At 43.0% G+C, this 27,755-nt stretch overlaps 3 protein-coding genes across 4 annotated transcripts; 2 read left to right on the forward strand and 1 right to left on the reverse strand.

The window, feature by feature from the left end:
• Positions 1–11,915, reverse strand: LOC308136835 (zinc finger homeobox protein 3-like; the record flags this gene model as incomplete). Its single annotated transcript, XM_080505365.1, has 10 exons — positions 1–117; positions 427–1,092; positions 1,180–5,903; positions 6,066–6,225; positions 7,875–7,985; positions 8,211–8,347; positions 8,500–8,607; positions 9,261–9,474; positions 9,616–10,154; positions 10,244–11,915. 10 exons carry the CDS (start codon positions 11,913–11,915, stop codon positions 1–3), a joined length of 8,448 nt encoding a protein of 2,815 aa, XP_080361491.1.
• Positions 11,916–20,402: 8,487 nt separating this feature from the next.
• Positions 20,403–22,673, forward strand: gtf3c6 (general transcription factor IIIC, polypeptide 6, alpha). Of its 2 annotated transcripts, none has more exons than XM_080505233.1 (6): positions 20,403–20,539; positions 20,797–20,877; positions 20,989–21,052; positions 21,274–21,318; positions 21,408–21,515; positions 21,901–22,673. In XM_080505233.1, exons 1-6 carry the CDS (start codon positions 20,516–20,518, stop codon positions 22,026–22,028), a joined length of 450 nt encoding a protein of 149 aa, XP_080361359.1. In that variant the 5' UTR covers positions 20,403–20,515; the 3' UTR covers positions 22,029–22,673. The 2 variants fall into 2 exon arrangements, with proteins under 2 accessions (XP_080361359.1, XP_080361358.1); XM_080505232.1 differs by having other exon boundaries at positions 21,908–22,673.
• A 394-nt stretch (positions 22,674–23,067) lies between these two features.
• calub (calumenin b) lies at positions 23,068–27,345 on the forward strand. The gene is made up of 7 exons (XM_080504389.1): positions 23,068–23,127; positions 24,297–24,539; positions 24,746–24,939; positions 25,044–25,210; positions 25,297–25,357; positions 25,575–25,774; positions 26,023–27,345. The coding sequence occupies exons 2-7, from the start codon at positions 24,319–24,321 to the stop codon at positions 26,125–26,127; spliced, it is 948 nt and encodes a 315-aa protein (XP_080360515.1). The 5' UTR covers positions 23,068–23,127; positions 24,297–24,318; the 3' UTR covers positions 26,128–27,345.
• Positions 27,346–27,755: the final 410 nt, after the last annotated feature.

A 27,755-nucleotide genomic window follows, 5' to 3' on the forward strand; every position in this document is an offset into this window, starting at 1 on the left:
CTAAGCTCTATCCCTCTCTCCTGCTCCTGCTGACAGCTCAGCTTGCTCCCTCTCTGCAGAGTCAGAGCTCAGGCTTCTGGCCCTTTTCTCCTTAGCTCTGGCATTCTGGAACCAAACCTGCAAAAGCATTGAAATGAAGAGGTATTAGCTATTGACGGAATTATTACAATAGGCCTTAAATCGGAGGTCTCCAACTCTGGTCCTTGAGAGCTGTCCTGTTCTGCATGTTTTTGCTCTCTCTTCGCTCCAATACACCTGAATCTAATGATTTAATAATCATGTCATCACCAAGCATCTAACAAACCAAAGTAATAAGCTTGATTGCATTTAAGTATTCCACCACAGGGAAAGACCTACACCATGAAGGACAGGCGCTCTCCAGGACCAGAGTTGGAGACCTCTCTCTTAAATATCTAAAACAGGTACCTGAACCACTCGGTGAGGCAGTCCTAACTCCTGACCCAGTGTCTCACACTCATGCCGGTTTGGTGTGCGGTGGTTCCGGTAGAAGTCTTTGAGTTGAAGTATCTGGAAGTGGCTCATCTGTGTCCTTTGGCGCTGCTGCTGATGGTGGTGTGGCTGCACAGTTTGTGTCTCACCCCAATCCGAGCTTGTACCACCAGATCCTTCAGGACTAGGAGACCCTTGGTCAGCCATGCCAGAACTCTCCTCACATGGGTACTCCTCATCATCTTCCTCATAGTCATCATCCTCCTCTGGGTCATTAATATTAGTAGTTGAAGAAAAAGAAGTCCCAGTTGGCTTCATAGTTAACTCTTTGTTGCTGATAACAAAGCCAGGGTTATGGATGTGGTTAGAAGAGATAGATGGGCCTGGTCGATCCATGATTGATGACATAAGCTGTCCAGCTTGCATGTTGGATCCATTGTTAATTGATAGGTTGAAACCTGCTCTTTCAGCTTCTGCCCAGTGGCGTGATCTCATATGGGCATCCAGAGCGCTCTTAACCTTGAAGAGAGCCCTGCAGAATGGGCAGCGCAGATGGTTCAAGCCCAAGCTGAAACTGGATCCTGGACCCATTGACCGGAACTGTCCTTTCCTTTCCCGAGCCCGTGTATTCTGAAACCACACCTGTAGGAGACACAAAGGCAACTGTTTTAAAATAAGAAAAAGTGACAATATAGATTTTTGTACTCTGACCTCTTATCTATACAGTACCTGAACCACACGTCTTGTTAGCCCAACATCTCGCGCAATGCTCTCAAGGACTCCTCTGGTGGGGTTGGAGTCCAAGCTGTAGCGCTGATACAACACTTCAAGCTGTTCTGGTGTAATTGTGGTTCTCTGGCGTTTATCCCTTCTGTGCTCCTCCTCAACCTCTCGACTGCCCCTTTGGACTTCAAAGCTGGTGTCCGATATATGTTTTGTACTCTGCTTCATGGGTGTCAGGGAATTAGCAAGGGCATTGCTTGAGTGATCAGAAAGAGTGTTCTTCATTTGTAAACTGTTTAAATGTGAAAGCATGGGATGTGTGGGATTAGGGTGTATTTGGGACATAGCCCCTGAAAGCATTTGGCTAGCCATTAAAGAATGGTTTGGGTGTAGCATCATATAAGGCATGGTTCTATCTGTGAAGCCAGAGTGCAGGAGTTGCACCTGTGACTGAGCTGCCAGGAGGTGTCTGGTCTGATGTTCCTGCCACAGTTGGAATGATGGCAAAGCTATTGGGCAGAGAGTGCACTGGAACTGAGGCTGGGTAGGGAGCTTAGATGGTGGCTGAGTTTCAGTGGCGAGACAAGCTGTAGCATCAGGCATCACAGTGTGGTTCTTTTCAGTCTCTGTGGCAGAGGGGAGGCAAGGTGATGCCTCAGCTGTTTTTTCACAAGCTTGATCAGAGGTAATACTTTGTGACTGGCTCTGGTCCAAATGAGACATAGACAACATGGTGGACATTTTTTGTGAAGAGCAGGCAGTAGCAGAATCTGGGGCAGAATCTGGGGCAGAATCTGGCGGCGGCTTGTTTTCAGGTTGTGGGCAAGTTTTGATTTCCTTGTCCTGAAGGTCTGTGTGTAAAACTTCGTTCTGAGCTTCAACAGAAGTGCAGCTATTGTTAGCTTGAGGGAGATTTATTTTATCTTTTTGTTTACTCATGGAAAGTGTTGGTTCTCCATTGTCTGTTTTTTGGTCACTGTCTGAGTACTGGGTGGTGGAATCAAGGGCAGGGGAGTCAGGGTTGGCATAATATTCATAAGTCAGATCCAAGGAGTTTTCATTATGAGTGTCACCTAGTCTGTCATCCTCACAGGTGTTATATCGGTTATCATCATCATTCTTGTAAGTGCCGCTTCTCTGTCCATGTACACGGTCAAGCAGGTTTTTGCTTTCTAATCCGTCATCTGTTCCCCTGTCTTGATTCTTGCGGGCTCTCTGCCTGGCATTTTGGAACCATACAACAATGATTCTGTTAGGAAGAGACAACAGAGCAGATAACCTGTCATATTCTTCCTCCCTGGGGTAGGGAGTGGCTTCAAACACCGCCTGCAGGGTCTCCAGCTGTTGCTCTGTGAAGCGGGTACGAGAAGATCGTCTGCCTCTATGGGGCTCCCCTCTATACAAGTCTGTTGACTGTGTTTGTGGACAGGTGTTTACAGGGAGGCCTGGTGACAGCGAACAAGGTGAAAGTGTCAGAGGTTGGCTTTGTGCAATATCCTCTTTCGACTCCTCGAGAGCTGTTGTTGGAGGGTTATTAAAATTATAAGGGGAATCCTTGTCTCGCTGGCGTTCTTTGAATAGGGTGTTACGGAACCAGTGTTTGATGACTTTGTGAGGCAGTCCTGACAAGGTTGACATCTTATTGATCTCATCATCACTGGGGAGACTATTAATATCAAAGTGTTTCCTTAGAACAGTTAATTGTTCTTCAGAAATTCGAGTACGAGTCCTCTTACCCTGCTGCTCAAGAATTGTTGAGCTGGTTTGGTTTTGTGGCCCTGTTTGAACAGGGGTCGACTGAGAAGGTTGACCCAGCAAGGGGGGAGTGGTCTGTTGGGACTGACCTAACAAAGCTGGGCTGAGTTGTGGTTGCTGAGCTAACAAAGCAGGACTAAGCTGTGGTTGCTGTCCTAGCAGTGCAGTGTTAAGTTGTGACTGGTAGAGCTTTGCCAGTTCAGGGTTCACACTTGAGTCTAACCAAGATTGGGGCTGCAGAGCTACTGACTGCATCAAAACTGGAGGAATAAGTGGTAGCTCCATGTGGAAAGGTATTGGTGGAAGGGGAAGCTTCGATAAAGATAGAGGGGGTATAGGAAGTTGAGGCAAGGATAAAGGAAGCATCGGTATTTTAGGTAAGGCAAGGGGGATGGAGGATGTTGTAGATGTCAAAGATGAGCTTGGAATGGGTGCTTCTTGTTGTCTACACTCTTGAATTTGAGAAGTTGAAGATGTAGATGGTGGTGCAGGAGCAGTTGGAGTTAGATCTGCAACTGGAGCATCTACTTTGCCTGGGGAATTTGAGTCTGATGACATGGCTGTAGGTTCAGGGGTTTTATCTGGTGACTTAGCCGATTCTGGTGCTGGTTCTGATTCTGAAGAAGTGGCGGGAGGTTGCGCTGCAGTCTGAATACCGGTTGTGGAATTATCCCCAGATTTAGTCTGTGTGAGTGGGTACATCTGGTCATATTGCAGTCGGTATTCTCTGGAAAACCTCTCCAGCATAGCAGTGGGAAACAGCGTTCTATGAATATACTCCTGATGACTTTTTAAAATCAAGGCATCTGAAAAATGCTTGCCACAGTCTCGACACTTTTCTCCTTTAGCACAGCATTTCTTCTCATTCTTTGTTGATTCCTCATCTTTGCTCTCCTTTGTCTCTGTTGGTAACTCTTCCATCTTTAAAGTCTCTTCTATGCCATTCTTGTCCTGACAGTCTTCCACTTTACAATTCAGTAGTTTACTGAATTCATAATTTTCCTCCTCCGAACATACTTTAATTTTGTTCATATTAAAGCATTCTTGCTTATCGGGTATTATTTGAGTTGCCATTTGCTGCTGGTGTCGGTGTCTATTTTGTATGTATTGCATGGCTAACTCATAGCCATAACTCTGCAGCAGAGCTCTAAGAGGCTCCCCATTTGCAGCAGCATAGGGCACTCTGGGAGGAGGACACTGTAATCCAACATTCAGAGAGGAAGAAACTACTTCTTTTTCAGCCTCAGTTTTACTAGAAACATGCAAATGCTCTTTTTCTTCCACAACAATAGAATCATTTGGTTCTCTATCCATTTGGGGGATGGGAGGTCCACTGCAGACTTCATCAAGCTTTGTTTCACACTGCAAATTATCTCTTGAGTGGTTAAAAGCTGAATTCGAACTATGTCTATGAGTTTGTTTTTCATCTGTTTGGCACTCTTTTTTAGTCTCTGCTTTAACCTGTTCTTTTGAACCAGGGTTGGAATAGGAGTGACTGAGTTCCGGGATTTTAGTGGTTAACTCTGGGTTGAGGTTAATGTCTCCGGACAAGTAAAAAGGGAGAAGAAGTTGTTGTTGTAAAGAGAGCAAGTTGTCCGGCGTCAGAGAGAAGTGTTGTTTTAAGAGATTCTCAGGCCCTAAGGGAAGGTGCTGCATCACTTGAGACTGAAGCAGAGCAGTGTGTTGTTGTAATTGAGCTTGGACCTGTGCCTGGGCTATTTGTTGCTGTTGTAGTAACATTAGCTGGTTTCTTGATGCGAGAAGTTCTGCCACTCTTTTTTTTGCCTGCTGGCTGTCTGTTGGGTGAGAGATAGTAGGCTGAGCCTCAACTACTAAGCCAGACCCGACTAGGGAAGCAGTTGAAGAGCTTAGTCCATCGGGCCTCTTACCAAAAGTCAAATTCTTGGAGGTATCTTCTCTGTTTGAGAGTTGGGTGTTCGGGACTGACACTGAAACACCTGCAGAAGACACTGTGCTCTGTGGAGCTGGGTTCTGGGCAGCACGGGCTCTAGTCTGATGAAGGACAGAACGAAGGTGTATGTCAAGTGTGGAGCTCTGGCTATAGCCTACGCCACACAATCGGCAGCGATAGGGTCTGGGATCTGGACCACGGAGAGCCTCTGGGGCAGCGGCACCAGTGCCAGATTCCTGCAGAGCTCGTCTTGCCCGGTGAAGATGGGACACAGAGTTATAGTGAACCAGAAGAATTGTTTTCTGGGTAAAAGATTCTGAACATATGGTGCATTTATAGGGTCTGGATGGATCTAGGTAGCGGTCCATTGTGGGGTTCAAGCTCTTTTTGACAAGAGAGATGGAATTTCTTTCTGATAAGATCTCCTCATGTGGCTCTTTCTCTAACTCTGGTAAATCCTCCTCACCTTCAATACCTTCAGAGGCCAAGTCCCTCTCTTTATTTTTAACTTCTTTTTGTTCCTCCTTTTCTTCCATTGTTAGTGCTTCTTCATCTATGTCTTCATCGTCACCTTCTCCTGCCTCTTGACCCACTTGAGGTGATAAACTAAAATCTTGTTGAACTGGATTCTTGTTATGTTCCATGTATTGCACAGAATGTGGTGACAAGAGTAAATTCTGTCCCTGCATGTTGTCCAGCTGTGAATGTGTATTCTGCATGTGTCGCTGCAGGGCCTCCTGACTGCGACATTGTCGAGAACATAGGGGGCACTCTGTTGCCGCCCTCATGGCATGGTATTGCCAGTGCAGTTGGAGTTTCTCCTGAGTAGGGAATGCCAAGCTGCACCTGCTACAACGGAACCGGTAACCATGGCGATCAGAAAGTGGAGGGGGGTCGCTGGGCGGCGATGTGGGCGGAGAAGAAGGGGGGATCTGAGTCGGGGACTGGGGAGCCACTCTACCATTGGAAGAGTGACTGGTGTTGTCTTCTAGCGGTGGAGTGAGAAGAGCTGTGACATCTTTGGGTGCGGCTACGTCTCCCTCAGTGCTCTCCTCTGAAATGCCTAAGAGATGCACAAAAATAGGAACTATAAATATTTTCATAATCAGAATGCAATGGACGAACAAAGTTTCACAATTAAATCATTATCCCATGATGAAGGAATTATTGGTTCTTGAATTTGTATCTAAATTGAGGTCCGGTTTATTCTGCACTTTACACCAACCTTTGTTTTTCTGTGAATCAGTTGAGGCAGTGGAATCAGTATGCGAATTGTTTGCATTGGTATTGTTCGTGGTTTTATTTTTCTGAATTTCATCTGTGCACAAGTCTGCCTGTAGTTCAGTTTCCAGCTGAGACTCCCATTGTTCCAAAGATAATGTAACCTGGAAGAAAGAAAACATAATTCTCTGTCAGTTTTGGTCATTCTTAGTTTTTATTGCCTCTCAGTATTGTTTTACCAATTTATAATAAAAGAAATATGGGACATTTCCATGTTTTCTTAATCCAACATGATGAATAAAACATGTTTAATTGTACAGTATAATAGCGAGCAAATACCGAGATGTATAAACAGAGTGCATGCACTCTCCATACTGATAACATAAAACATTAAAGTGTATCGTTACATCTTGCACCTGCCTGCACAGCAGTATAAGCAGCAAGGCACATCAATTTGGTAATAAGTATACATGGCTGAGATATATGGGGCTGCCCTTCAGTTCCTACGACACCCTCCAACATGCCCCAAGGGTTTAATAAAACTTTACTGAGCTGAATAATGAATTTATTTAAAATCATTCTTCATATAGAAAACCTCCATCCCCACAGCTTCAAGCAATGAGAGCAAATAGTATATCTATGTGAACAGCGAGCCACCTCAAGGAAAGGACAGACAGCCAACTATGAGATTTACATGACAAGAGTTTTTTCTGCGTAACAGCTTCATAAGAGCAAAAGAGAAGAACGGCCACGCGTGCGCGCACACACACACACACACACACACACACACACACACACACACACACACACACACACACACACTGCAGAGAAAACTGAAGGTCAGGCTTAATCTAGAGAGCGTAATTGGAAAGCAAGGTACATAATGGCCATCATCACCTCAGTCTGAATTAATGAACCTCAATTACTATCAGAGAGAGTGAGGGAGGGGCCAGAGAGAGGATGGGGGCTAAGGGGAGTAGAATATGAAAAAGAGAGCAGGGAGAGGGAGGGAGGAAGTGTGGGGCAATGAACAAAAAAAACTGCTTTGGAGAAAGACAGTGAGTAAGGGAGGGGTGACGCATAAGAAATTGAGAGAGAGCTTCGGAGAGACAGAAAGGGAGGGGCAGGGACAGAAATTGCAGAATAGGAATGATAGGAGTCACTCGAGGGGGGGAAGGAGGGACAGCAAAGGGTAGAAAGGGTGAAAAGCAGTCAGTGAAGTGGAGGGAAGAGAGCAAGAGACAAAGGCCACTTAGCATACAGGCCAGGGAGATGGAGGATGGTGATGTGGATAGATGACCGGTCATTGTTAGGTGGAGAGACACAGTAAAAAGCATGGGGGCCCCTTTTTAGCTTGACTGCACTTCTGGTAATAGAGGGCTACTTAAACATGCATTATAGAAAGACTGGCTTTTCCCTCACTCACTCAGTCAAACCCTCTCTCTTCCACTCTAAAAGATGCACACACACACACGCACGCACGCACGCACGCACGCGCGCGCGCACACACACACGCACGCACACACACACGCACACACACACACACACACACACACACACACACACACACACACACACACACACACACACACACACACACACACACACACCAAATGCACGGCTGCATCAAAGATGATAGCGGGGAGCTACTTAAACATGCATTAAAAAAAGCACTGCCTTTCTCTCTGGTGCCTTCTTAATGGAATTGTCTCCCTACATTTCACTTTCCCCCATCCCCCACACTTTGCCTTCTCATTTTCTTTTGCTTCCTGACGAATGTAAATACGACAAATACACAGTAGTGTACACTTACTGTGCTGATGAGTTTGTCTACACAGTCTTGGGCCACACTGTGCACATGTGTGAGATGCTGTCGAAGGTGTACGTATGGGATTTTAACCTGGCACAAAGGGCACTGGACAGTCTGAAAGTGAGAAAAGGTAATGGGGGGAAAAAGAAGAGTCATATAAAATTAATAAATTGTTCAATTAGCGGAAAGCAAGACAACATTGGTCTGCATGTGTGTGTGAGATTACACAAGGACGTGCCATGTCTTCTAATTTAAAACTTCAATTATTGTGTCTGTCGGTACATTTTATATTCATGTGGACCTGCTTTAATTATTAAAGAGTGTGTGTCAACTGCTCACCTGCTGGTTCTCATTTTGCTGGTGTGTTCTGGGCCGTTTGGTTGAGATGACGTTTTCCATTTCCCCGCATTCAGACGATGGACGCTTGACTGAGGACATTGACTCCCTCATTTCTGTTTCTTCCCTCCTTGACTCTTCTTGAGCTAAAAAAAAAAAAAAAAAGGATTATGGAAATTAGAAAAAAAAATGTATTCCCTGTTTATTATACTGCCATCCTACTATTTGAAGTAGGCTATATTTAATAGTTGTTAAAATAAACAAAAAAAAAACAATTCATAAGCAGCCACACCTGTTTCTTCTGAAATTTTCTTTGCCCCCACATCATATGTGTCTTTGGTTGTGTCCAAAGGAGCAGTGCTGGTCTCACAGGGAGTTTCCATATCCTCAATGGGATCTCCTGAGAGAAAGACAAGTAATTATGCTATGCAAACACAGTGTTATTATACAGTTTTCTTTTCACAAACTATCCGGCTAATTGTAGTTTATATCATTCTCCGGATAACATCCCTCAAAAAGACAAATGCCGTTGAACCACACTTCATTCTTCACACTTGCTTCCATACACTATTGATCAAGTATTGATTCTACATTAGATGCCCCTCAGAGGTGGAGTATGGGTAATATGGACTTACACCACATGAGTTCACCTCAATAAGTCTTAATCTGCATGGCACCAGATCAAGGATATATTTAATTTACAAATAAAATGATGAACTACACATATTGGATGCTATGCTGTTCACATACCCTAGATGACACAAAATTATAGTTTTCTATGTCTCTGGAAGAGGGACTACCCTCCATCTCCCACAATCTTTTTCCAGGGGATTTGTATCGGCCCATTGATTAGCAGGTGCTAGTTAGCTGTTGTCAGGGGTGATTGGGGATATAACAAGGATGTGTATCGACTAATCACTTTGTTCGATCAATATCTCAGCCACAGCCATTACTCATTTTCTCCCTCTTTTCATCTTAATCCCATCTGCTCTCTGATGTCAGCAACCACATGCCACATGAAATCAAATACACCCACGCAGTTCATATTCTCACCGAAGTTGCCATCGGGAATTTTCCTGATGGTGAAAATGGCAGCCAGCTCCTCTCCTCCCATCGGCTGCAGCTGTAGTAGCCCTTCCCTCTGCTGATGGGTCGGGGTTTGACTGTGTTTCAGTACTTGGAGTTTAGAAGAGGAGGAGTGGTTGCATAGAAGACAGTGGAACAGCCACGAACCTCCATCAACTTCACCATCATACTGCTGCAAGAACTACAAATAATGAGGTAGTGTGAGAGGAATAAAACAAATACTTGTGTTAGACAACAGTTTTTAGAAGTAATGTCATTGCAAACACATGCAATATCTGCTGTTGTTTGAAGTGCTGCTTGCAAGTTCTTCTTTTGCACTCACTCTGTAAACCCGGACGCTCGCCTCGTGGTGTGAATTAAGGGAATGCCCACGTAGCTTCTCCAAACTGCTGGTCACGTAGTCGCACAGGTTGCACCTCAGCTGGACGGCGTTGCCCTTAGCAATGAGGGCTGCCCCCTCCTGACCCCTGTCTCCACCCTCGTGGAGGTGAGCAGCAAGCTGGTAGCGGGTACGGTGTCTGTCAGTTTGGCAGTGCAGGGAGAAGTTAGCCCTCAGCGGGGTGGTGTAGCCACACAGTCTGCAGTGGCAACCACCAGCAACAAGGGTGCACCACTCTGACTGGGGCAAGGAGCGGGGAGCATTCAGGTGCTGCTCAACAGACTCTAAGCTGTCGGATGAAAAGCAGGAGCAGACAAGGCATTGGAACACACCCTGATAGAGCGGTCCAGTGGGGGAGAGTGGGGGGGCTGGAGGGGGAGAGGGAGAAGGGGAGGGAGAGGGAGTCAGTGCTGATCCAAGAGTGACTGGCGGGTCTGCGACTTGCTGGCTGGTCAGACGCATATTCAAGGAGAGCTCAGCACCTACAACACAGAGAAACCATTGATTAAAATGTTGGTATTTTTCAAGTCTTCATGTTTAAAGACAGCAAATATGCATTATAAACACTGACCTGTGTTTTGGAGGTGCTTAAGCTGTGGGGCAAGGCTTCGGCAGTGAGATAGATAGTAGCCTCTCTGTAGCCGTAGCATGTTATGGGTGTGTTTCTCACTGGTCGTGTGTATGCGTAAGTTGCGAGCAATGCTGGTCTCATAGTCACACACGTCGCACCTCCACCGCTTACCATGGGAGTGGGTGTGTGGAGGTGATGTGAGCTTGGCAGGCTGGGTAGTAGAAGGTGTGGAAACAGAAAGCGGGAGCTTGTTGTATGTCTGCTCATCCACTGCATGACCATTGGAGGAACTGCTGTTGTTGGTAACGTGAGAGGCATGGATATGACCGTTGGAGTGTCCCCCATTTTGAACGTTATTAAGGTGTTTGTCCGACTGCATGTGTATGCTGAGGTTGCCTTTTGATGAGGTAGCATAGTCACACACCTCACAGCGGTAGGGCTTGTACCCACAGGCGTAGGTTTCACCTCGGGCCAGGCGAGGATGGGGTTTGCCCGAACTGCAGTATCCACACACACCTCGTGTCGCACCTCCACACACACACTTTCCCCCAGAAGAACCGCATACACACTGGCCTCCTGTTTCCGGATGTTTCTCTTTCATGTGAACTTGGAGCGTATGTTGAGACTTGTAGTGCCAGTTACACTTAGGGCATTTCAGGGTCTTGCAGGAATTGCGTGAGTGCATTATGGTCATGTGACTCGTCAGTGAATTCGGAGAGAGGTCTTGGTTGAGGTTTTTAGGGACAGCTTCTTTCTGTTCTCCTTCTTTGTCTCTCTCTTCATCCACCTCTGTGTCGTTCTGGCTGTCATTTGGTTCTGGAGCTTTGGCACCATCTCCATTGGAAATGGAAGAGTGACGAACCCCTGCCAGTCCGTCATCCTCAGCAGGTGTGCTGGCAGGCTCTGTACCTGCCAGCGGAAGAGCCAGAGAAGACTGCTGGGATCTAAAGCTCTGAGGAAACCCAGAAATCCAGCCCTGATCTCCCTCAATGTCTTTTACCTCTGTCTCGCTCAGCAGGCCAGAAGAGGAGGACGGACAATTGAAGTGCTTTGGAGAGATGGAGAGAAAAGGGGAGGGCTTGGGAGAAGGGGAAGGAGTGGGAGAGGGCTTTGGAGAGGCGGCTATTTTGCTGTCGAGTGTGCCACTGGCCTTCGCAGTGCTGGAAGAAGAGCTGTGCTGGCTCTGTTGAGGTAATAAAGAACATTTGGATTTGGTTTGGCTTTGGTTTGAGATGGCCTCCTCCTCTTCCTTCTCCTCCTGTCTGCCTCTGCTGCTGAGGGCTGCTGGGAGGCCCCCTGGAACTGCCTCACTCACACCTTCATGCGCCTCCCCTTCTTCCTTCTTTTGCCCTGACAAAGATCCCTCCCTGAAGTCCTCTTTCATCCCCTGCTTTTGACGCACTCCATTCTCCTGTGGATGTCGGCCTCCTTCTGGCTGCTCACCTCCCTGGGTCTCTTCTTGAGCCTGGGACCCCTCTGCGCCCTCCTTCCCCTGCTGGGGCAGGGTCATGGGCTCTTTGGCAGGGGCCACGGCTGAGGTATGAGAGGATGACCCCTGCTCAGAAATGACCGCCAGGGTCAGGAGAGGAAGAGATAAAGCCTGGGGGCTGAGGTCAGCATCTCTTTCCTCTCCCCCCCCTCCATCCCCTCCGCCTCCCTCACCACTGTCCATACCAGAGGCTACAGCTGCCACACATCATTTCCCCACCTGTATGTTTCAGATAGAGAGAAAGAGAGGAAGGGAGCAGGACAGACAGCGAGAGCAGAAAAAAGAAGCAGAAAAGAGGATAAAATGAAATACATGAGTCAGGTAAATAATATTGCATAACAGTGGAGGCATTGATCAGAGTCCCTGGATAGCATCTGTTCAATACAGGCTTCACAGTGTGCAATCCAGAGGCTGGTTACCCAGGGGTTAGCGTTAGCCCTTAATGGGAAAATCAATAGCATCAGCGCTAAACTAGGTAGAGGAATGCGGGTAAAGGCTACGCAGGAGGTCTATAATATTCCTCAGGGGATAGGATTAAATAAAGAACTGAATGCTTCTGAGCTAAAGGGCTTCCGCTAAATTGCCACACTTAGATAAAAGCAAAAAGAAAGAATACTTTACAAAGCTGGATATTGGTGCCTTCATCTTTTGCTGGTTATTAGTGGATTGATACTATACAGTGCAAAGACAAGGACTCAGTCATTTATGGAAAAAAAATATCTACCTCGCAAGACGTGAAAAGCTTTTTCAAATTTTTTTCAGAGTTTGCATTTAATTGTTAAATATAATGGAGGACATTTTGTGAAAATATGTGTGGTTCCAGGGTATGTTGTTTTTACCTCATTTACATATCAGTTGTTTATTATCCTGGATAACCTATTTACTATATGGTACATGTACCAGATACATAAACAGTGAAGTAATACAGTGTAGTTAATCCTCGCTGGGTTTTTTTGTGAGCATCTGCTGTGCATCGGGAGAAAGTTTAAAAAAGAAACATTTACCGGTATGTGCCTTTGTAAAAATCTGAAAATGTTGGCACCTGACATTAAAAAGGATTTGTTTAAATTAAACTGTGGGGTGGCTTTCTAATCATGTATAAAATTAGATGTTCAAATTTCCAAAACTTTAGTATTAGATTTCAGGCAAAAAAGATTTTAAAAAATCTGAATCACATCAGCATGAAAATGTATCGCAACAGACTTACTCAAAGAACATTAATCATAACTCTGCTCGCTCTGGCTTTTGACTGACAGATGAATGCTGGTGTGAGACAGATACATCTCTGTTAGTCTGTGTGTGTGCCAGACAATCTCATTACTGACCTTTTTTAATCAAGGAGAAGACCTTAATCTACCCTTTCACCTTCTCCCTCAGCCAACCAACCCCCTCTTCCTCCTCCTTAAACACCCCTTCTCTCTTTCTCTCCTTCTCTGCTCCAGCCACCCCCTCCCCCTCTCTCTGCAGCTTTAAGATATATGGCTCATATCGGCACTCTGATAGTGCTTTAATGTACTGTGTTTATGTCACAGGCCACAGACCCTTGCCCACTGCAGCTGTCCACTGTCCTGCCAGAGAGTGCTGAGGGGCTGAGCCAGCCTGCCAGCAGCTGAGAACAGTCTCTAATCTGATAAAGATTTTCATTTACACTGCAATCAATAACTCGGGTCTATCGGCAATGTAACTATTTATACAAGCATTCCTGGCTCTCTATTGATCACAAGTGCGGGAAACCATCGTTTAACAATATGTGTGCGTGTGTGTGTGTGTGTGTGTGTGTGTGTGTGTGTGTGTGTGTGTGTGTGTGTGTGTGTGTGTGTGTGTGTGTGTGTGTGTGTGTGTGTGTGTGTGTGTGTGTGTGTGTGTGTGTGTGTGTGTGTGTGTGTGTGTGTGTGTGTGTGTGTGTGTGTGTACATACACATGTACGTGTGTTAATGTGTGTACATCCTGTTGTGCAAATGACTCTGATGATGTCTATTTAGCATGCAGGACACCTGAAATCCAAAATGTATTGGCTTGTAAAGACCTTTTCATAATGATGTCTACAGCATGCGGGGTAGGTGTTATTTTTTGGTGGAGACCTGCTGCAGGATGCAACACAAATTACATCTGAATATCGAACACAAAGTGGATACCCTGATCTGTGTGTGTGTGTGTGTGTGTGTGTGTGTGTGTGTGTGTGTGTGTGTGTGTGTGTGTGTGTGTGTGTGTGTGTGTGTGTGTGTGTGTGTGTGTGTGTGCGCGCGCGCGCGAGTACACGCGCGTGTGTTAAGAGAGAGAAAGGACAGACAAGGGTGTGAGAGGGAGAGAGAAACAGACAGAGAAGAGTTGTGTGGCTATACTTTACTAAAACATACATTGTTTGCAATCACAGGACCTGGACACCCACCCACGCTTTGATGATGTGGAAAAATAATCTTTTCTTAACGCAGCTGCTTTGTGCGGAGATCTAGCGGAGCGCACGCGTCCACCAGTCCAAGGTAATGGCACTAAAGGTGTATTTTTGCGTCCATCGGGGAGCCCGGCAGCGAGTCTGATTTGAGGAAACTGGGCAAGCCGCGGCTTGAGTAGTTCACTCCTCGCCTCTCGTGTTGTCAACTGACCAGCCACCAGCTTCCAGACTACTTCAGCCTTTGTTTACACTGTGTGCTGCCCCACCATAGCGCGCTCTGATCCGGGTAAACCGAGAGCGATCGCCGTCCACTAACCAGTAACAGGTGACTCAATGCACAGGCAGACCAACAAAAGCTTTGATTTGTGAGAATTGGTGGCTGCACTGACCCGACATCCCCTCCTCCCCACCACCGGCTTGCTTTCCTCTCGCTCGCTTGAATATCGTAAACAAATGACAACACTTACATTTCTGCAGCGACTCCGGTACAAAGCTCCGCACGCTGAATGTGTAGTAGTCCAGAAAATAATCGTACAGAGAGCCCACTCATTCCTTATGAATGATCCTCTGCGTTTTTGCGGAGCCAGGAAGGGGAAAAAAATGGGGAGAGGGAGAGAGAGCAGCGGGGTCCAAGTTGTTACCAAACAACAGTGTAATTAAAGCTACATACAGGCTGTAGTAAACAGAAGATGGGGGACGGAGGGGTTTGTGCGAGCTCCAGAGGTAGAATGAGTTCTGATCACTGTGGGAGGAAAAACACTTGGCTCTTTATTCCTGCTAATTAGTTTCCTTCAAAAAATGGCTGAGATTACGCCTAGTGCGCATGTGCGTAATTGCGCAGACACCGCTAATTAGCCCGTTTGGATCAATAGGATTCCGCGAGAGAGCGAGAGGAGAGAGGGAGGGAGGGAAGGAGGGAGGAGAGAGGGAGGGGGTGAGGCTACGAGAGACGCATAGAAAAGACAGAAAGGGGAAAATATTAAAAGTATAAGAAATTGCATTTGAATTGCTGGATTTTCTTTTCAAATATGGCTTTGTGGTTAAATGTGCCTGATCCATTTTAGATCGACATCGAGGAAATTTCTATCTGAATAATGCACAGCCATGAAAAGAAAAAGGCAAACCTGAAAAAAAACAACCTCAAATTCCACCTAAATACATATCAAATGACTTTAAAGCGCTTTAAGGTAGAATTAAAGTGGTCAAGGACAATATCAGACGCGTTGTATGCTTCATTATAAAAGAATGTGTGACACCAAGCAATCCGCCTCAAAATGTGGCGATGCCACCGAGATTTAATATAGAGAACCAAAAACCCAACTACAAGGCCCTGGAGATTTGTTTTAGAGATCCCAAATTTACATTTTATTCCATATAAACTGTACAGGTTCAAACGTAAGGGTGTCATACTCGTACAAATATTTTATGAAATATTCACATTTCTCTGCAGATGTCACTGTCTTTATACAAGTTTAAACTTGTGAAACATTTTTTGTCACTGAGATATTTAAATTTAATATTTGAAAAACAGAAAGAAAGTAGTCGATGATTATTTTGCAGCAAAATGTGATTCATTTTCAATCTTAAGCTTTTTTTCAATGCCTTTTTTGGGCGACCAGGTTGATCAGAGGCTCCCTTGTGGGGGTTCGTATTTGTTACTTGGTTTTCTCATTCTTTGAGACCTAGAAATATCTGCTTTTATATTATTCAAAGTCAAATTGACGTGTCCATTCCTGTTTTCTATCAGACAAGACCTTTAGTGAGGTTTATTTTATTTTATTTTTGTCGGGTCCGGCCGTCCCATCCTCGCTGCTGTGCTCTATTGTTATGATAATACTATTGTGGATTTCACGCTGGATGTGCAATCTGTCGATCGTCCATATTTTAGAAGGTGAAAACTGCATTTATTTGTGTGATCAAATAGTATCTATTTCTTCTCTGTTTAGCCTTTGATGGTCAAATTTCACCTTGTCCTTTGTAACAATTCTATTGTCATTTGAGGTATGGTAAGAAAAAAAAAGGAGACTGCAGTTGTGCTTTCACACACCTTTAAGCTTTTGTATTTATATTTAACCTATTATTTCCAGAGAAGATTAGAAAATAAAGGTGATAAGATTAAATGCACTATGGATACTATGAGCTCATTGTTGCGTGAAACAACCGCACAGGGCCACGTCGCATCTAAGTCTACATGAATATTAATATATTTCCCTTATGTTGGTTTCGCGACACTGTGGTTCCGGTGCTATTTTGTTCAATTTGACGATTTTCCTGCTTTGCGCCCATAAAACAATTGAGTAATTAACCAATTAATAACGTGAGAAATGGTTTGGCCACGTTTGTGGTCCATCCAATAATTATTATATGATTTCAAAATGTTTCAAATAATAAAGGGGCATAGGGCATTATCAAAGATTACAGGTTATCAAAAACATAAATCAGTTTGCATACATGGATATTCACTTGTTATGGCTGCTGTTAAGCGTGTGACAATTTGTCATTTTATGAACAAAAGACAACATCAGTGAGTGGTGATATAATTTTAATGCTAGTCCAGAGGTGTGTGTGTGTGTGTGTGTGTGTGTGTGTGTGTGTGTGTGTGTGTGTGTGTGTGTGTGTGTGTGTGTGTGTGTGTGTGTGTGTGTGTGTGTGTGTGTGTGTGTGTGTGTGTGTGTGTGTGTGTGTGTGTGTGTGTGTGTGTGTGTGTGTGTGTGCGTGCGTGTGTGCATGGGTGGATCATTCCTTAGGTTTATAGGTTTTAAAACAATAAAACTTAACATGTTAATACAAGCCATGTTGGAAAGTGTTTGTTTGTTTTGACCCATGCAAAATGCAAAATTACTGATTTTACATATGTAGTAATTGCTTCATTCCTAAATGCAAAACAGTAACTTGTGGAAAAATAAAGATTTAAGAGACACATCTATGACTATTTCACATGTAATGTTTGGATTTTGTTATACGTAAATAGCCCTAACATAAATGTATGCTCATATTAAAATAGTGTCATTTGTGTTGCTTATCAGTTTGAATTTCCATGCATATTTGAATTGGAAGTGCATTTTTATTACATTCAAATGCAACAATATGACGCAAGTCAACACATTTGGTGTCTGTGAGGAAAAAGGTTCCATGTACCTGTGCAGCTAAACTGATACACACATAAATGTACAATCCTAAAGAAATTCACACTTCAGGTCTTTTTTTTTTTTTACCCCAATAAAATCTAAAACATTTGATTATTTTTTCCTGATTATTTTAAATGTACCCTTCGAGACAGTGAGCACAGATATGAGTAGGCACGCTGTGACTGGCATTGTGATTTTATTTCCGTAGAGATAAGCATTTAATTTAAATTTTTACCACTATTAAAGCTCATGTGCACGTACATTTACAGTTTGCACCCATTTTCTCCCACTCGTATTCAGACCCAAACATGCACAATCCATATTCTAAAATGCACAATGTTTTTCATGCCCTCAGGTATATGCCAGGGGTTTGTTGTTTTCACTGTAATATACAGTTAGCCCTTCCACCAATTTACCCTGTCAGTGCTAATGGGGCAATTAACCATTGCGATATACCCCCCAGGCAGAAAGAGAGCCAAAATCTCCCGAACTCCAAACTTGTCTTTATGACATTTATATGACAAAATATGCTGGAAGCTGGGGACCCATCTGACACCTTGGAGGGTCCTTAATGTCACCACCTCCCTTGCCCCCACCCCTTTCTGCCCCGGGGTATGGCACTGAGCAGGAAGTGTAATACATCATGTACATGTACTGGTCGAGTCCAGGAGGGAGAAAAGTTTGCACAGCATCCAAAGCTTCAATGGGACAGCTCTGATTTACACACTGTCCCATTCTGCATGATTATAAATGTAAAGCACTTCCCTTGAACACACTGTAACTTGGCCTCTCCCTTCATTTATGCCTTTTGGTGTCTGTAAGTCCTTTTGTCTGTGCTCACATTCCCCCTGTCCTTCTTGCATCCCCAAGGAGGCAATAACCTCCCTAGCAAGTGCTTCCCCTTGAGCCGTTGTCATAGTAACTTGTGGGCTGGTCGACATGACAACCCCACCATGGTCCAGAGATAGATGATAGGCCAGAAATGGGGAGGGAGAAGGCACACGGGGGTATTTGCACCCCCTTTAATTTGGTTTGCCTGATTCTGATTCAAAATGTTTTTTCTGCCTCTCTGAGGGCGAGGCGCCGCCTGAATCAACATGCTCTACATTTATACGGCTCTCCACAGCCCCCAAACACTGTCGGAACCTGAACACCTCCACCTGCTTTTAGCCTTGTACCTGCATGGAAAAGAAAAAATATTTCTCTATCTTGCACAAAGATTTGACAAACGAAAAATATTTATTAGTGGACGTGCTGATTGATGTAATACTTTTCTTTTTCTATCATCATAACACATTAAAATTTGAATTTTAGTTTTCTCTTAAAAATTAAATAATTAGAAATACTGGCTATGTCTCCACACTTGAGTTTTTTTTTTTTTTTTTTGGGGGGGGGGGCTTTGTATCCAGAGCCTGCTATTTCTTGTTGTGGCCAAATTCAGCAGAAGGAAATGTCGGTATCTGAAACCACAGAAGCAAAACGATTCCTAAATCCCCAATTTCTTGAGACTTGGTAAGATTTCCCAAATCTACTAGCGGACGTGCTGAGTGTAATACCACAAGTTAAACAGGGTCAGTGTTACTGCAGTTCACTGCATCAGATAAACCCGCTCTCTAGAGAAAAGGACTCATCTTCAAAAGCAAAATTCAGAATTGTAAAATTTTCATGGCATCTTTTGCTCATGTGTAGGGAAATAGCTGATTGTGGCTTGTTATTTTACTCACTGCCAACTGAATGGACATAGCCAACGGGAATGATTATTATCTATTATTATTGTGTTTGCATAAAACATCAATATATTTTTTTTTTAAACAAAGCAGTCCATGAGAAAAACTCTCGTCCTGAGAGGTCTCGGGTGGAAAGATGAATCCCAGCCAGCGGCGCTGAGGCTGACCCTGATCTCTGACCTCTGGGCAGAGGACAGCAAGCTAAAATAGATATTTCCTTCAAGGATCGATACATAATATTCTGAATAAGATCAACAAATATTATTTTATTTGATATGCTGGGAATGTTTTACATTTCCTAATTATTTTCTAGTTTTGCAGACGTACAAGAGAACAAATTGAAATCAGTCCAGTGAAGCATTTTGGGAACAAAAATATTGAGAAATCCAGGCGGGTTGACTGAGAAAAGCGTTTATAGAAATTTCAATACTCATACTTGATGCTTCATAATTGTTTTGGTGAAATTTTTAGAGGCAATAGACACATTTTTACACAGTGATAATCATATTGTAGATAAAAATACTTTTTTTTACCACAACGCACTTCGAGGTAGGAATGTTAGCCAACGATGAGTGTCTATCAAGAGACTGATTGCTCAAGGATCGCTTCTACAGAGACCTCCAATTCACTTCTCTTAAAACTCTGCCCCATTTAGTGTTGGATGTTCTCAAATTAGTTTGTTTTCAAGTCTTTTGATTTGTACTGAGACTGTTGTCTTTCTCATCGGGTAATCACCTCCTGCGTGCAACTGTTTGTCTGTTTGTTGTCTGTTTGTTTTGAACAGGTTTGATATCCGAGCTTCTTTTCATTTTGGTAGCCTCCTGCCTCTGACGGATGAATCTCCCCTTGGGGATCAATAAAGTGTATCGTACCATTTCATCTCATCTCATCTCATCACCATGGCTTTCTCTTTCTTCAAGAAGACATTAATAACATTAATGTTAGATGTAGACGAGTCTGTCTACAGGTAGCCAATATTTAGATTATATGATTATATCATACTCAACCATTCAACCATTAGTAGATTAGATTGGATGGATGGATGGATGGATGGATGGATGGATGGATGGATGGATGGATGGATGGACGGATAGATGGGACAGACAGACAGACAGACAGACAGACAGACAGACAGACAGACAGATAGACAGATAGACAGATAGATAGATAGATAGATAGATAGATAGATAGATAGATAGATAGATAGATAGATAGATAGATAGATAGATAGATAGATAGATAGATAGATAGATAGATAGATAGATAGATAGATAGATAGATAGATAGAGTGTCAGTAAATGGCTCCACAACGAGCATGCCAGTAAAACTGAGCAACAGCGCACCTTAACGGAGAAAATCGTAACTGTAAGCAGGCCATGCGCTCAGTAAATACCTCGAATGTCTCTTCGCGGCCACCGTAGTTTAGCAATGCTTGTCAAAGTATTGTATTGGAGACTGAGGTGCTTTGTTTACTAATTTGACTGAGCTTTACTTCGAAATTAACGTCGCTCCACTTTTCATTTCAGAGGTTTGGACATGGAGGAGGAATGGGAAGAAGAGGTAAATCATAGCATCACCGTGCCAGTGTTTGTTCAGCAGTGTTAGCCTGATGTAGCTAACACGTTAGCACACACATGCAGACACCACATTGAAGTCTGAGCTCGTTGCGACATTTTTATTAAAGTTTGCAACATTTTAACTTTTGCCATAAACAGGCCACTACTACAGAGCGTTATCAAATCTGTTTTGACTTTTTAATCTGCCACGCGTTTCTGCACATGGTTGATTTCTAACATCATGCATTGGGGCGTTTACAGGAGCAGCTCGTTGTCGTGGAGCTCTCTGGCATCATCAACAATGAACATCTGTCCAAGTGTCGCAGCACGTGCAAGATATTGGTGAGATGGTGGACAATTTCTGCGTGGTCAATTGAGAAATGTTTGATTAAAAAAAAGATCACTCCACGTCTGGCAGTGCAATTTGACTGATCGAGTCCATTTGTGTTCAAGGATATTGACAGCGAGAGGCCCATGATGCAAGTAGGACAGTATGTGTTTGCAGGGGAGTATGAAGGTGAGAATGAACTTTCTCAATAACATTCGAAAAATAATCCCAACATCTTGTGCAATTCGGGTGACCTGTGCTTGCTGGTGGAAGACAGTAACTAATCTTATATTTTCTGCCCTTTATCGACTATTAGTCCTTTTTAGTTGTAAGAAGCAGATCTAAAACTAAGAAATGAACTCTAGGATTGATTTTCATAGTGAAAACATTTTTTATTTCTCTCTTTAAAGATACTTTAGGAACCTGCGTGCTGTTTGAGGAGGCACCACAAAAAGGTAATAATCTGTTTCATCTTTTCATTGTTTATAGTGTGGATGAATTCTACAACGTCATTGTTTGTTTAATACTTCTTTTATGCCTGCAGGAAAAGGTAGTGATAGTCCCGATCTGAAGTACATGTGCCACACTGTGAAGAAACTGACAATGCAACGAATCTTTCTCACTGATAAGAAAGAGGGTGAAACGAGCACAGGTTTGTTACTATTTAACCTATTGCAAAACTTCTCGTTTATTTATTTATTTAAATCAAGTATAACTAACAAGCTTGCATATTTTGTAACTGCTTTGGTAAAATGTTTTCCTGCACGATCAAGGCTAACTTTCTTCCTACTTTCATGATTTATGGGCATGTGTGAATAATTAATGTAAGGCCAGGAACAACATCATCTTTAAATGTTTGTGACAGGAGTACAACTCTTGCAACTTGAATTTCTGAAAAAAAATAGACTGCTGTTTTGTGATAACAGTAATGTGTAACATCGAACACTGGTGTGTCTTGTTTATTTGCACTCTACTGTAGAAAGCTTTGCACAAGAATGTTGATAACTGAACTATGACTGTTTATGATATACTGGCAGGATGCAGTGACGATAGAGAACAGAGAGACTCACCCTTTATGCAAAAGGAAGAACAGAAGGAAACCCATCCAGAGGAAACAGACAACGATGTGGACAACACAGTTTTGGAAAGTTCGTCAGCCAGCTGAGATTTTCTATTAGGATCTGTTTGTTTCAGAAATGGTCACCAGACAGACTGAGAAAATTTAAAAATGATTGGAGTCATGCTGGAAATGAATCTTTGTTCATGACAAAAACCAAAGTCTCTTTCTGTAGTTTTTTTCTCTTCTGCAGGAGACACTTATACAGGTGCAGTTGTGGAATTGTGATATTCTGATTCTTATTGACAGTTTCGGTTTCCAGCAATCACATTGAATATCCCAGATAGTGAGGTGTAACTGCTTAAGCTGAGAGGTTGCAGTGTATTACATCTTTCAAACAATTGTTTGTTTTCATCTATCCATCAATCTATCCTTGACAAAACTTTATCCACATCAGTGAAGCTGATCCCAGCTGACGATATGTGAACACGGCATATGCCTTTGACTCCAGTCAATCACAGTAGACAAGACAATCTCACATACTGGTACTCGTATTCACACGTAAAGACTATTAGGTTCTTCATGTTAACCTCGCATCGTGATTTTGTACTGTGGGAGGAAACTAATGTACCAGATAACCATTTTTGTTTATCCTTTGTTTTAAGTTCTTAAAAAAATACATTTCATATTGGCGCTTTTTCAGCCTGGAGACCAGAGCTATTTTTCATACATACTTTTCAGTACATACTTTGTTAATTCACTCAACCAGTCTCAGAAATGGTTTGTTTGTTTTGTGAATGTTTTGAAGGTTGCTTGTGGGTCTTGTATTTGTTTACAAAATATTTTCTTAACGAATCAAATAAAATCCTTTATTTTTTTAACGAATTGTCATTTGATTTAATAAATAACGTTATTCATTGTGCGCGTTATCGTTGACGTTGAAACGATTCGCTCAGATCTTACCTGTCACTGTGGAGGCTCCGTTTTATGAATGAAGTGGCTCTTGTTGACTTTGAGGACGTGGCGGTTCTCGGCCAATCCAATCAACGCTGCACTCGTGGAGCAGACCAATGAGAGCGCGACATCGCACTCAGTTTCCTGGTTCCCGATTGGTCAATTGCTGGTTTAACACAGGAAGAGTAAGGGTGTGTTTCCGGAGGGGAGGGCCCGGCCACGGCTGCAACGACGAACTTAACTGAAGACACCGGTGAGTCTTCTTGGTAAATTATGGCGTAATATGAAAAAGTAACTTAATTAATTTCTCTAAAAGTGGAATGTTTGACCGATGTAACGCAGGCGGGTGTGTTCCTGCTTAGATCTGTGCAGTGAGCGAGCGAAGGAACAGGATGCGGGTTTAGCCACCCTTCCGTTATTCCCTCAGGTTAAAACGGTACCACGGATAAAAGTAAAAATAATCCAAAAATGTATTTCGTACTACGTTATTGTATTCTTTGTCTTATATCGTCCTCTCTCCTTGGAAGCAAACCTGTTATTCTCATTTTCCTCAAAGAAATGACCAGAGATTAAAAAAAATAGAAAACATTCATCATAGTTACTGAGCTATTTGTGTTCAGCAAAGTATCAAGCTTGACCTCGTTAATTCTCGGTGGAAAAAATGTGGATTATTTTGGTATCCTGTGGGTTCTGAACTGTCAAACCGGTTTCGATGTAATTCAATTTGTCACAATTTATACAATCTTTTTTTTATAAACGTGTTAATAGATATACAGTGTGATAATCGTCCCTTCAAAGACGATTACACGTCTTATTTAACCCAGTTAACCTGATTCAACCTATTTGTGGCAACTAGGGGGTGCTTTACTGGCAATGGAATAGGCAGTCTCTTTGGTTTATTGTCTGTATAACGGCACCTTTTGCATTTCTCTTCATTTAGCCTTAGATGGGTAGTAGCAAGTCTGTAGGATTGATATTTACGTTTTTTTTGTAATGTGCAAGTAACTTGGGGATTATGCTGTCAAATGGTATGCCACAAAGTGCCAGCAGTAAGATGAACAAGGAATTGCATCATATGGAAAAGTTCAGCAACAGATGGAGCATTGAATCACATACTTTTGCACTGCCATGTCCTGTCCTGACAGAATGAAACCTTGTTCCAGCCTGAGAACTCAATGATCCATTTAGTTATCAGGTTGTTCATGAAAGGCACCTGTAAAATTGAATGTGATTTTATGTCGCCACTTCATCTTTTTCCTCTATTTAGTGATACTTTTCAATTTTGAAATTCTGCAGTGCTGTCAAACAAATTTGTTATTGCCACCTTTTTGTTTCTGATTTGTGTTCACAGTACAGCATCGAACATGTCTGGGGAGTGAATACCGCTTATATGTTATCTTTTTCCTATTTTCCCTTGTTTAGACGGTGTTTGCATATTCAAAGGATGGAGCTGCGACATTTTGTCATGTGCTTTGCTCTCTGTGTGGTTTATGCGACAAGCAAACCCACGGAGAAGAAGGCCCGCGTTCATCACGACGAACCGCTCAGCAACCGAGAGCACGATGATTCCGAGAACTTCGACTACGACCATGAAGCGTTTCTGGGACAAGAGGAGGCTAAAACCTTTGACCAGCTCACACCAGAGGAGAGCAAGGAGAGGCTTGGGTACTACACTATGAAAATAACCGAGTTATTTGTGGTCTTGGACTACACCGATTTATTGAGTTTAGCCATTGTGTTGAGATATTTGATCAATAATCATGTAGTGTCACCTAAATGAGGAGCAGGGAAGTTAATCAGAGGTATCAGACAAATAAGAGAAGGCATGATTGTTTTCTGTATTAAATTTTGTATTAAATTTTTTCTTGCAGTATGTTGGTTGGACGTATAGATGAGGATAAAGACGGCTATGTGACTGTTGAGGAGATGAAGAGGTGGATCAAGCACGCACAGAAGAGGTGGATTTATGATGACGTGGATCGACAGTGGAAGAGTCACGACCTCAACGGGGATGACGTGGTTTCCTGGGAGGAGTACAAGAACGCCACATATGGATACATTCTCGGTAGCTGATTTTCACACTTTCAATGCATCGTGATGTTATTGCCTGCAAGTGCGTGCACATTCACTTTGCCCATCAAGAAAAAAATAGTCTTTTTTGACTTTCAGATGACCCAGACCCCGATGATGGCTTCAGCTATAGGCAGATGATGGCTCGGGATGAGAGGAGGTTCAATATGGCCGACCAGAACAATGACATGAGGGCCAACAAGGAGGAGTTTACAGCGTTCCTTCACCCTGAGGAGTACGACCACATGAAAGACATCGTAGTTCTCGTAAGTCACACGAGCGGATGCTAAACGATGGCGCTCGCATTGTATTTTCTACAACACCCTCATTGTCTGCCTGGGTTCTTTCATAGGAGACTATGGAGGACATAGACAAAAATGGAGACGGTTTAATCGACCTGGACGAGTACATTGGTGAGTTCCTACAGTCCATTACCATCATAAAGGTTTTCATTCTTTAACTGTAGCAAATTGGCACGTGGGGAAGGAAGAGGTGTTTGAGAAAGACTTTTGAAAAGTGTGTTTGGTAATTTTGTGGGTTATTTGTAAAGGAAACCATTGCAACATTACAAATGCTCCACACTCCTGCTCTTGTCTTTTTTTTCCCCCTTTTTTTTTGTTTGTTATCTAGGTGACATGTACAACCAGGAAGGGGATTCCAATGAACCTGAGTGGGTGAAGACGGAGAGGGAACAGTTTACTGAGTTCAGGGACAAAAACAAAGACGGCAAGATGGACAAAGAGGAGACCAGAGACTGGATCCTGCCCAGTGACTACGACCATGCTGAGGCTGAGGCCAAGCATTTGGTCTATGAGTCCGATGCAGACAAAGTATGTACAAAAAATGTAATCGGTTTCATTGCCCCTCTTCTGCTCTCGGTTAAAGGAGTTAAACTCCATGTGCTTATGTGTGTGCAGCGTGTCAACAATATATTGATTTGTTGTGGTATGGCTAGCCATGGTCACCATACAATGACCTTGACGTAGCACTTAAAAATCTGTCTTTGTGTGGACGGATCTTACTTGTACTTTGCGTTGCGATACAAGACAAGTCTTAACTTTGTGATTCCAACTCTCAGGATGGCCAATTGACCAAGGAAGAAATCGTGGACAAGTATGACCTCTTCGTCGGCAGCCAGGCAACCGACTTTGGAGAGGCTCTGACTCGACACGATGAGTTCTAAACCGCCATCTGCCTCCAAAGACTGTGCACTCATGTTGTGGACCACGGAACTCCCTTTTTTTAAAAATGTTTCTTCCAATGGAGTATTTTGAACAAGACAAGCCTGCCGAAGCCACAGACAATAATTTATTTGATTCCTTGAATGTGTCCCATTGTGCACACTAACACTCACGTGTGGCCAGTGTGTCCTCGCATTCATTGGCGCCTCAGATTGGGATTTATCACCTGCCTTTGCTTTACTTTCACACTACTTGTTTAAGGTCCTGACCAGTTAAAGGGCAGGATTCCTCAATCGGTTGTTTTGTGTTTTGTTTTTTTCTTTAGAGGACAAGTGTTTGAATTGGCTTTGCATGGTTATTTTAGTCTTTTTAAGAACGGCTAGATTCAGGGCTGCAGTTTACAATAAATTCTCTAATACATTGGATTGAAGCAAAAAGCTGAAGTCTACTCTCCATCCTTTGTAATTTGGTCTATTTGTAGTTGTTTTAAGTTATATAGTTTTTCATAAAGCAGTAATGCGTGAGTATAGGGAATTTGAAGAAAAATGAGAGAATTTGAAAATGTAATCGAGTGACAATGAAGACCATCTGGCCTAGTGCAATACATCAGTGGGACCTACGCTGTGTTTGCTGTCCTGGTCCCGAAAAACAGCCGCATTAACACGAGCTGTTAGTTGGAGGTAAAGGCAGATTGTGTTTTGTATTTAGTTGAAGGAATCAAGATGACTGGTCGATGCTGCCTCTTTTTATATTCCCATCACCTCAGTAATGTGTGCGTGTGAGCATGCGATTGTGTGTGTACATATAATATTTGTTTTCTTGAAGACTGCCTTCCTCATATGTTTTTTTTTTTTTTTTTTTTGTTACCTTCTGGGTTGTTTGATTCAGCTGAATTACTAACTGGCTTGTGCCAAGCAAAAAAAAAAAAAAAATCCTTTTTGTAAACGGTTTGGGGAAATAAATTCTAATCCCTTTTGAACATTTTCAAAAATAAATTTATGCTTGTGTTATCACTACCACCATTTATAACCACTGTTGATGATTTCTATGGTATCGTAAAATGTATATGAAAAAATGTTTTTTTTTACAGGCTCACTGCTACAAGCCTTTCACTAGTGACTTTACTGTAAATATATTGTCGGCTTGCAAACTGAGCACACTTAACAATCTAGGTTTTGTGATTGAGAAACGATGTCTCAATAAAACCAAATAAAAACGGAGCTCCTAGTGTGTTTTATTACTTTGAGCTGCTGTAATAGTTGTAAACATACCTCACGTAGCACCTGCTATTAAGCAACGATCATACTTACTACCTTAGTGTTTAAGCAGATGGCCACCCGCCTTTTACTCAAGTGTGGTTTTCGTCTCGCTACTCTGAAAACTGGGCCAATACTGCTGAGATGACAACTCTGGTAGGGTTTTCCAAAGTTTCAAAGAAGGCAATATATTTTAACTTCTGAGCAATTGTTGTTTGTTGCAGCACAGAATCTTGACCCCAGTCGAGTTCTAAATGCATTAGCAGGCAATTAAAGCAAACAAGATGCACCTTAATGTTGTTTGGAGTGTCTCAGTCTGACTACTTTTTTCATTAAGTCATTATAGAGCTTTAAACTACTGGGAGCTTTTTTTT

Source organism: Blennius ocellaris (genome assembly GCF_963422515.1).
Source record: "Blennius ocellaris genome assembly, chromosome: 11".
NCBI classification, from domain to species: domain Eukaryota; kingdom Metazoa; phylum Chordata; class Actinopteri; order Blenniiformes; family Blenniidae; genus Blennius; species Blennius ocellaris.